The sequence below is a fragment of the Carcharhinus amblyrhynchos genome, chromosome 13 (genome assembly GCF_965287045.1).
Source record: "Carcharhinus amblyrhynchos chromosome 13, sCarAmb.v2.hapA, whole genome shotgun sequence".
Classification (NCBI taxonomy): domain Eukaryota; kingdom Metazoa; phylum Chordata; class Chondrichthyes; order Carcharhiniformes; family Carcharhinidae; genus Carcharhinus; species Carcharhinus amblyrhynchos.
In genome coordinates, this window is record NC_137336.1 from 17,019,538 (window position 1) to 17,029,669 (window position 10,132).

General features: G+C 43.6%; 2 protein-coding genes across 4 annotated transcripts in view; one reads left to right on the plus strand and one right to left on the minus strand.

Annotated features, from left to right (window-relative positions):
• Positions 1-200, minus strand: part of lars1b (leucyl-tRNA synthetase 1b) — a 50,530-nt gene extending 50,330 nt beyond the window's left edge. The window contains exon 1 of the mRNA XM_080201342.1: positions 139-200. Within this exon, the coding sequence (XP_080057468.1) occupies positions 139-144 (6 nt within the window). The 5' untranslated portion in view covers positions 145-200. The remainder of the gene's footprint in view (positions 1-138) is intronic.
• Positions 201-360: 160 nt separating this feature from the next.
• nudcd2 (NudC domain containing 2) lies at positions 361-9,265 on the plus strand. 3 transcript variants are annotated; one of them, XM_080201060.1, is made up of 5 exons: positions 361-432; positions 2,112-2,302; positions 5,353-5,401; positions 5,615-5,766; positions 8,780-9,265. In XM_080201060.1, the coding sequence occupies exons 2-5, from the start codon at positions 2,114-2,116 to the stop codon at positions 8,861-8,863; spliced, it is 474 nt and encodes a 157-aa protein (XP_080057186.1). In that variant the 5' UTR covers positions 361-432; positions 2,112-2,113; the 3' UTR covers positions 8,864-9,265. The 3 variants fall into 3 exon arrangements, with proteins under 3 accessions (XP_080057186.1, XP_080057187.1, XP_080057188.1); XM_080201061.1 differs by lacking the exon at positions 361-432 and adding an exon at positions 461-771; XM_080201062.1 differs by lacking the exon at positions 361-432 and adding an exon at positions 462-771 and having other exon boundaries at positions 2,137-2,302.
• The last annotated feature ends 867 nt before the right edge of the window (positions 9,266-10,132 follow it).

The window sequence follows — 10,132 nt, forward strand, 5'->3', positions numbered from 1 at the left end:
GCCTGGCACAAACCCCCCCTCACCCTCACCCTCACCCTCACCCTCACACACAGGCCTCCTTATAATAATGGAGAAGAGCTGTCACAGCAGCCAAGACACAATGTCTTGGGGCTGCGACTCCAGCCGGCTGCCACTCACCGACATGTCGAAGCGTGCGCCAGATGCCCGGCTTCTCTCGCTTGTCCACTCGGCGCTGCCGAAAGCGCCTGCGCGGCGTCGCCGAGCGGCATGCCGGGAGCTGTAGTTTTCTCACCCGGGCCTTAACCCTTCACCAGGCGGCCCGGCTCAAAGTCCGCGCCTACAAATCCCAGAACACCCCGCGAACCGTTCCTACCACCCCCCCCCGCCCCTTCCCCCCCCAGGACTGCACCACATTCTCTCCCGTTCCACCTCCGTCCCTCTCTGCCCATTCCCCTCCCTCCGAGCTCACCGGTAAGAAGTCCTCATCTGGACAAAAACATTTCAGTTCTAGTAGTTACTGTTTACTGGGTTGACCATCAATCTGGTTTATCACAGCTTTCTGTACAAGTGAGTGTTCTGAGAGGGAGATTTTGTGACAGTGTCGTAAAGCCACTCAGTCCTGGCCAGCCATCACAACGCCTGGATCCAAGTTGGGGAGAGTGTGACACTTGAACTGAGAGATTAATTCATTAGGAGAAGTTGTGAATTGATTTATTAATCAGAGAAGAACTTGGAGATGGTGCATTTGACCAGATTTTGAAGTTCACCAGATTAAGATTGAATAATGCTAATTAATTAACATTACTACAGGTAAACACTGCTTGAATTCAGGTCCAGCAGGGTTGTCTCATGGACCAATTTCAATTTTCTAGGTTGGCCAGAAAGGAATTTTGCTAAATTTGGCCAGTGTTCTTAACTTTTTTTTTGCCTTCCATTTGTTTTTTGAGTGGGGTGGTGATATGGTGTGATAAAGAAGGGGCAGGAATGTTAGCTGGAGTCTTGTTGGGTGGAAAAATTAGTATCTGGAGTTAATGTGTTGGTCTCATGGTAAAAAGTCTGACAGGGTTGGACTTAAACCTGGTGTTGTCAGACTTTTTACTGTATTTACCCCAGTCCAATGCCGGCATATCCACATCTTGATTTCATGGTGCCATTCCTCCCACCAACAATTTCCCTCTTGACAGAAGAAGGTGGGACATGACAACCGACCAATTTTGGGAATGAGGCCAATTAATCTTGACAGCAAGCTCACTGTCCGTTTTTGAATTTGTTGAGGGTGCACAAATTACCTGCCGGATCAAGGACTGATCAGGTGCCGGTAGGTGGCAACACAGTACAGTGGCAGTCATGACTGTATCATCAACTTAGGTAGGCTTGGAATAGATAGCTGCTTGGTGGCTGGCACAGATACGATGGGCCAAAGGGCCTCTTTCCATGCTGTAAAACTCTGAGTCTACAAAAGGGAGCATTGCTAAAAGGGCCACTCAGGCATTGGTACACAGATGCCATCAGTTGTCTGGAGGTTGCAGGGAGAATGGTTTGTATGCATTTGGTCAGGAAGCAGCAACCCCCTTTAGCATAATGGGGACAAAAGAGGAAGGATCTCAGACATCATTATGAGTGCTGCTGAGCGTAAGGCAATAGCTGGCAATGGGGGGCACAACTCTCAGAATTATGTGTCCAGTGGTGATGAGCAATAGCAGAGTGGAAGATCATAGGATTCTTGAAGTATAGAAGAAGGCCAATCGGCCTATTGACACTGCACGGACAACAATCCCACCCATTCATTCATTCAGGCTCATCCCATTCATTCACCTCACTAATCACCCTAACACCAACAGTCAATTTTTGAAGCTAATAACTACTAACAGAATGATTGTACAGTATAACGAATCATGTTTGACATGATTTTAATCCTTTGATAAAAATTGGTAAAGGATTGATCCACATGTTATAAATTTGTTTAATGTTGAATATATCAAGAGAGAGTTGTTCTAAAGTTTGACACATTTTGTTTGTAAAGTTACGTAATCGCTGTATGTAGTTTCTGTATAATTTTATATTGACATTACCAGATCTTTTAGCATTTGTCATAATGCCACATAATTATCTCCTTGTTTGCAACATTTTAAATCTGTTTTTACTTTAAGTCATGTCGGTTCATTTTGATGAAAGGAGTGGTACCGTGCGCTGCAAGACCCCATGGGGTGAATGGTATCAGACCATGGAAGAAGTTTTCATTGATGTCCAGGTTCCAGTTGGAACATCTGCAAAAGAAATCAAATGTAGCCTGGGGAGTAAAGACATAGTGTTGTTCGTCAAGGGGAAAGAAATACTGAAGGTAAACAGATCTTTACTTCTCCTTATACTTCAATTTTATTAATGTCACAAGTAGGTTTACATTAACACTGCAATGAAGTTGTTGTGAAAATAAGAACATAAGAAATAGGAGCAGGAGTAGGCCAACTAGCCCTTCGAGCCTGCCCCGCCATACAATAAGATCATGGCTGATCTGTCGTGGCTCAGTTCCACATTCCCGCCCTCTCCCCATAACCCTTAATCCCCTCTCTTATCAAAAACCCATCAACCCGCGTCTTAAAAATATTTAGCGAGGTAGCCTCCACCACTTCAACGGGCAGAGAATTCCAGAGATTCACCACCCTTTGAGTGAAGAAGTTCCTCCTCAACTCCGTTCTAAACCGCCCCCCCTTTATCTTGAGGCTGTGCCCCCTAGTCCTACTATCCTTTCTGAGCGGGAAGAGTCTCTCCACCTCTATCTTATCCATCCCATTCATCATCTTATACGTCTCAATGAGATCTCCCCTCATTCTTCTAAACTCTAACGAGTACAAGCCTGATTTATTCAGCCTCTCCTCATAGCTCAACCCCCTCAACTCCGGCATCAGCCTAGTAAACCTCCTCTGCACTCCCTCCAAGGCCAAAATATCCTTGCGTAAGTACAGCGCCCAAAACTGCACACAGTACTCTAGCTGCGGCCTCACCAACGCCCTATACAGCTGGAGCAAGACTTCCCTACTTTTATATTCAATCCCCCTCGCGATGAAGGCCAGCATCCCATTCACCTTCCTGACCACCTGCTGCACCTGCAAGCTGGGTTTTTGCGACTCATGCACAAGGACCCCGAGGTCCCTCTGCACCGTAAGTAATAATCCTTCCTACCATTATTCCTACCAAAGTGGACCACCTCGCACTTGCCAACATTAAATTCCATCTGCCATTTCCTGGCCCATTCGCCCAGCCTCCTCTAGTCCCAACACACCGGCACCTGCTCGGGCACTGAGGAAGAATTTAGCACGACCAAGCACTTGACTAGTATGTCTTTTGGACTGTGGGATGAAACTGGACTATCCGGAGGAAACCCATGTAGACAAGGGGAGATTATGCAGACTGTGCACAGACAGTGAGCCAACCCAGGAATCGAACCCAGAGCCCTGGTACTGTGAGGCAGCAGTGCTAACCACTGTGCCACCTTTTCGCTTTTTTTTGGTTTGAAAATCTAACCTAGTTGATGCATTTCATTTTTAAATGAACACGTTTGTGTCAGTTTAAATCGATTTGTTATCTCACGTTTTGAATAATAGGTCTGACATAATAGCTCCCTGCTCTTAATATGGAGATGAGATGTATATGTGGGGTGATATGTGAGGCTTTAAATTGACGACCTGATATTTAAACAGGATAACAAGAACTAAGTTCTAAAAAAAGAAGTGTTTTTCTCTACAGATTCTGGCATGCATGCTTTGTATTTCCAAACATATGTTGTTACTTTAAAATACTAATTTTTTTTTCCCACCTCTCACCTCATTTTGAGAAGCATCAATTGTTCACAAAAATTTTCATTCTAACTCTGGCAATGATCCTGAACTCTGTTCTGTTTTAGTCTTGGTAAAAGATGGCAACCACACAGGTTGAATATTGAGTTAGATTCCTTGTATGATTAGACTTTGGGTGGCATGGTGGCACTGTAGTTTGCATTGGTGCCTCACAGCATCAGGGACCAGGGTTCAATTCCAGCCTTGGGTGACTGTCTGTACAGAGCTTGCACATTCTTCCCATGCCTGCCTTTCCTCTGGGTGTTCCGTTTTCCTCCTGCAGTCCAAAGATGTGCCGGTTAGCTTGATTGGACATTCTGAGTTGCCCCTTAGTGCCAGAGGATTAGCAGGATAACTACATAGGGGTACGGGGCTAGGGCCTGTTTGGGATGGTTGTTGACGCAGGCTCGATGGGCACAATGGCCTCCTTCTGCACTGTAGGTATTCTACAATTCTATGGTGTATCAAAAAATCGAGTAATCCTTTAAAATAAGTGTTGGAATAAGTACACAGTATGGATTGTTATGCTGCTTGCATGTAAACTATATAGAGTGCTATTCTATGTGCACATAAAGGAAAGAAAAGGCAATCACAAAGTGTTTCATGTTCTGAACATCTCAAAATGTTTCATAACTGGTTGTAAGGTGCAGCTTGCAGGTGCAGCAGGTGGTCGGGAGGGCGAATGGGATGCTGGCCTTCATAGCGAGGGGGATTGAATATAAAAGTAGGGAGGTCTTGCTGCAGCTGTATAGGGCATTGGTGAGGCCGCAGCTGGAGTACTGTGTGCAGTTTTGGGCGCCGCACCTGCGCAAGGATATTTTGGCCCTGGAGGGAGTGCAGAGGAGGTTTACTAGGCTGATACCGGAGTTGAGGGGATTGAGCTATGAGGAGAGGCTGAATAAACTAGGCTTGTACTCGTTAGAGTTTAGAAGAATGAGGGGAGATCTCATTGAGACGTATAAGATGATGAATGGGATGGATGGGATAGAGGTGGAGAGACTCTTCCCGCTCAAAAAAGACAGTAGGACTAGGGGGCACAGCCTCAAGATAAAGGGGAGGCGGTTTAGAACGGAGTTGAGGAGGAACTTCTTCACTCAAAGGGTGGTGAATCTCTGGAATTCTCTGCCCGTTGAAGTGGTGGAGGCTGCCTCGCTAAATATTTTTAAGAAGCGGGTTGATGGGTTCTTGATAAGAGAGGGGATTAAGGGTTATGGGGAGAGGGCGGGAAAGTGGAACTGAGCCACAACAGATCAGCCATGATCTTATTGAATGGCGGGGCAGGCTCGAAGGGCTAGATGGCCTACTCCTGCTCCTATTTCTTATGTTCTTATGTTCTTATGTAAAGTGTTATCACTGATAGCACCTCTGTCAATGCAGCAAATTCAAATACTTCATTGAAATGTGGATTATGTGTTAAAGTCCCAGACTAGGACTTGAACTGCTGTCATCGAGTTAAAATTACACAGATATAAAATTAAAAATAAAGAAATTCTAGGAAATTAAGTAATTTTGTGCGGCACGCTGTATTGTCATAGGGTGAATCTCATTTGATTTTCAGGGCAAACTCTATGATTCTACCATCTCTGATGAAGGAACCTGGACACTAGGTAGGGAACAGTCTTAAGATGCTATCTTCACAAGTAGAGTTTTTTTTAATGCCTTTTTCTGGTTTTGGCCTTTCAATATGAGAACTGGGCTACCTCTCCAGTCTGTCTTTAGGCAAAATATTTTTTGAAGGACAAAAGAAATAAGGGAATTTAAAAATATAATTTTCAACTATTATTTTCTTCCATCTCCAAAAAAAACGTGTTTTCTGACAGAGGATAAGAAACAGGTGTGTATTATTCTGAGGAAAAGCAACCGAGAAGCTGGGAATTGCTGGCCTTCATTGCTGGAAGGGCAGTATAATGCTGACCCCTTGCTGAAAGATGAAATGCAGAAGAAACTTACACTGGAAAGATTCCAAAGGGAGGTAAGTAGTGGTACATGATGTATATTTGTACCTTGAATATATGCAAAGATGACTCGAGTTTCTATGATTGTAACATGCTATGTCCACAGTGCTTAGAAATATCTATCTCACATCTCTAGGTTTAGCTTCCAGCTATTTTACAGTTTTGCAGAGGCGGACTTAGACTTTTAGGGGCCTCACACTCTGCCTCTGTGTTGGGCCTCCACATGTTGGCACTGCACCCCTTCCTGCTGGTGACATATCACTCCAAACCCAATGGCATGAAACCCGCTCACCAGTGATGACCAGCCCTGCCTGAAATGACATCAAGCTGCACCCCCAAATGACGTAATTGTCCTGACCATGCCTACTTTCAGCCCGCACAGTGTCAGCCAAAAAATACGGACAGGTACACGCATCGCTGCTTCACTGGTTTTTAAGTTCTGAAAACAAACCTGCAATTGATGAGTTCAAATCCATAATGCAAACCACAGGAACCCAAAAAAGTACAAGTATGGGTGGCATGGTGGCACAGAGGTTAGCACTGCTGCCTCACAGCACCAGGGACCCGGGTTTAGTTCCTGGCTTGAGTCACTGTCTGTGCGGTGTCTGCGCACTCTCCTCATGTCTGCATGGGTTTCCTCCGGTTTCATCCCACAGTCCGAAAGACATGCTGGTTAGATGCGTTGGCCATGCTAAATTCTTCCACAGTGTACCTGGACAGCCTCTGGAATGTGACGACTAGGGGATTTTCACAGTAACTTCATTGCAGCGTTAATGACACAAATAAACAAACTTTAAACTTACACAAAGTTGCTGCTCACTGCTCCAGTGCTTTGTAACTTATGAAAATAAGCATGTAACTGATGAATTCGAATTCAAATTCAAATTCAAATCCACGATGCAAGCTGCAAAAATAATTCACAAATGACAAAGCAAGAGTACCTCTTGGGCCTCGAGGCTCCACACATGCGACAAAGCCTGGGCCCCGGTAAAGGCTCAGACTAGGCTCGGCTGGGTAGAAGTCATTGATCTGCTCTGGAAAGCGGTGAATTAGCAACATGGATAGGCCAGGATTGCACAGCAGAAGCCCCACCTAAGCAGTCTCCACCAGTCAGAACCCACTATTACACTGCACTGGTTGCTGCTGAGCCTATCAGCAAACTCAGAGCTCTTGGGCTCTAATTTGTGCCACATAGCCACTGGCCAGCATTTGCTCTCCACCACAGGAGCCTAAACAGGATGTGTTTCATTGTAAGTCTGCCTCTGCATCTTTGTTTACCCTGAGTCCACACCCAGGCTTAATCAACCAAGTACAGTGAAAGTCGATAGTAAACAGACTCACATAATCAAACACAGAAGAATTGAATGCTTCAGTACCTTTTAAAATAAAGCTCTTTGGTTGGGTAATCATCACATTACAACTGGATCTGTTCCATTGTTTAGGCATTTAAGGCAATCTGATGTAAAGCAGTATGCTAGTAACAGAAGATACTAACGACAAAAGTTTCTGATGGCTGAAGAGCTAAACTTAGAGTCATAGAGGTTTGTAGCTTGGAAACTGGCCCTTCGGCTCAACTTATCCATGCTGCCCTTTTTTTTAAAGTCCCTTAGCCAATCTCAATTGCCCACGTTTGGCCCATATCCCTCTATACCCATTGTACTCTTGTAACTATCTAAATGCTTTTTAAAAGACAAAATTGTACCTGCCTGTACTATAACCTCTGGCAGCTTGTTCCAGCCTCTCACACCTGTGTGAAAAAATTGTTCCTCTGGACACTTTTGTATCTCTCCCCTCTCATCTTAAACCTCTGCCCTCTAGTTTTAGATTTATCTATCTTTGGGAAAAGATATTGACTATCTAGCTGATCTGTGCCCCTCATTATTTTATAGACGTCTATAAGGTCACCCCTCAGCCTCCTACGCTCCAGAGAAGAAAGTCCCAGTCTATCCAGCCTCTCCTTATAACTCAATCCATCAAGTCCCGGTAGCATCCGAATAAATCTTTTCTTTCTAGTTTAATAATAGGGTGAACAGAATTGCACACAGTATTCCAAATGTGCCCTTACCAATGCCTTGTACAACTTCAACAAGGCATTCCAACTTGTTTCAGAAAATAGTTGGAAATGAGAGCAGCTTAATAATTAGACAAACTGTTTTTGTAATTTTAAAATTTCACTTATTACACCCATTGTTTTCTGTCAATACATCCTAATCCATGGAGCATGGTTTCACTTTGTCAATTCTTCCGGAAATGCAATAAAACATGGAAATTATCCTTTGTTTTTGAGAGTAGGTTGCAATACTAAGTGTTGACAGTATTAAAACTTTAAATTACCCGAGTGGCTGTGGTCAATAGCCTACTAACAGTGACAACACTCAAAAGTGAAGAATGACTGAAATACCACAGGTGGTGTTCCCACTTTACTTGCTATATCCTCTTCTATGTATTAGCTTATGTTATGCATTATTCTGTCAGTAAATTGACAGTGCCATGGTGAGGAGAAAATGTTGGCAAGGTGAAACTTGCTATTGTTGGGAAGCAGAATTATTCTGAAGGCAAAGATGTCAAAATTGATCACTTGACTGCCCCTTCCAGTCAGGTAGTGAGACATTGAATGGGAAGATGTGAGGTAGATGTGTGCCTCACATTCTGCAGATGTGGTATTCCAGAAACATGAAGGGAATAACTTTGAGACACAAAATATACTTTGTGGAACTGGAATCTTTGATAATGAGGATGAGGCTTAAAGCAACAATATGGCAAAGCAAATAATGAAAGAGGTCACAAAGCTGAAATTTTGCTTCACTTTTCAACTCCTGGAATCTGACCCCCAACCGGCCCTTCACCCCACCAAAACTGGGAAACCTTTCAACTCCTTTTATGAATTGGAAACTGATAGCATTGTCATTGTGACAAAAAGAGATGTCTCTGGAGGTCATGTTGGAAACTGTGAAGATTGTTCTTGTTTGAAAATCGTGAGCGTTTAGAAACTTAGACACTCTAATGGGCTTTCACTTTCTTCCTATGTAGCATCCTGGCTTTGACTTCAGTGGGGCTGATATTTCGGGAAACTATGCTGGTGGAGGTCCAGATTTCTCAAATTTGGGGAAGTGAAGAAGATTCGATGACTGAGTTGCCCCTACAGGGTATTACTGGAGTTTGGGAAGAATAGTGCTGAAGACAAGTTGTTAAAGTGAGTGAAGAACTTAATGACCTGCTGGCAAAATAAGAGGAAGTTCATGAAGCATCCCATTATTGGTAACCCAGGAATTTGTGTTGAGGAAGAAATATGCCACGAGTGTTGAACTGCAATAAATTGCTGGACAATTTGAAATGCACCACCCTGCAATCAAACTTGCCATTTTGGGTTAGAGCAGCTGTTTCATGTTGTAAGGCTCTTGTTAAATGGATGATTAATAGTCCTGACATGCCTCTCAACCCCGGAAACTCAAAGATAACAACACTGGCGTCTTACTCTGATGAGTATTAAATTGTCCTAAGTGGCTTGTGAAATTATTTTTTTGAATTCTTTTGTTTTTCATTTGTCTCTTTCCTTCCTTCCAATCCAATTGTTATTTCCCTTTTTCCTTCCTGCATCTAACTCAAATTTCCTTCTCCATCATTTACTATTTCTCTCGCCTCTGAATTAGAATAGGATGAACCAAATCTAGCAAAAACACTCCAGTTTATAAAGAAGCGCATACAAAATAAAAATTGATCTTAAAAAAAACTAAAAAAGGTAATTCAATTCAGAATATCATCTGCAGTCTCAATAATGCAGTCGTCGCAGTGCTCACTGATCAGGGAAGGACTGATGTGTACTGGTGGAAACTGTATTCTTCTTCTCCAGGGCCATCCAGATGCAGATTTGGTTTGATTTATAACTGTCACATGTATTAGTAGTATACAGTGAAATGTATTGTTTCTTGCGTGCTATATAGAAAGCATCCCACTCAGAAAAGGAAATGAGAGAGTGCAAAATGCAGCATTACAATCATAGCTATGTGTAGAGAAAGATCAACTTAATGAGAAGTAAGTCCATTCAAAAGTTTGACAGCAGCAGGGAAGAAGCTGTTCTTGAATCGGTGTGTAACCTCAGACTTTTGTCTCTTTTTCCCGATGGAAGAAGGTGGAGGAGAGAATGTCCAGGGTGCACGGGTTCGATTATGCTTTTGAGATAGTGGGAGTGTAGAAAAGTCAATGGATGGGAGGCTGGTTTACGTAATGGATTGGGTCACATTCATGACCTTTTGGAAGGTGTGAGAGACAAGCAGATAGGTAAAATGATTCCCTCATCCCCCCACCTCCCCCTGCCCTCCCTTTCTCCACACTTTGTTTACTGACTCTGTGAGGAGATGAGCTCTTGGTCATGTCGTTTACCAC

What these genes read in the sequence shown, in the direction of transcription:
- nudcd2 (XM_080201060.1), top strand. Translation starts at nt 2,114, where the DNA reads ATGTCGGTTCATTTTGATGAAAGGAGTGGTACCGTGCGCTGCAAGACC. An exon ending in AGGGGAAAGAAATACTGAAG is followed by an intron (nt 2,303 to 5,352) that starts GTAAACAGATCT and finishes TTTGATTTTCAG; the next exon opens with GGCAAACTCTATGATTCTAC. An exon ending in TGGAAAGATTCCAAAGGGAG is followed by an intron (nt 5,767 to 8,779) that starts GTAAGTAGTGGT and finishes CTTCCTATGTAG; the next exon opens with CATCCTGGCTTTGACTTCAG.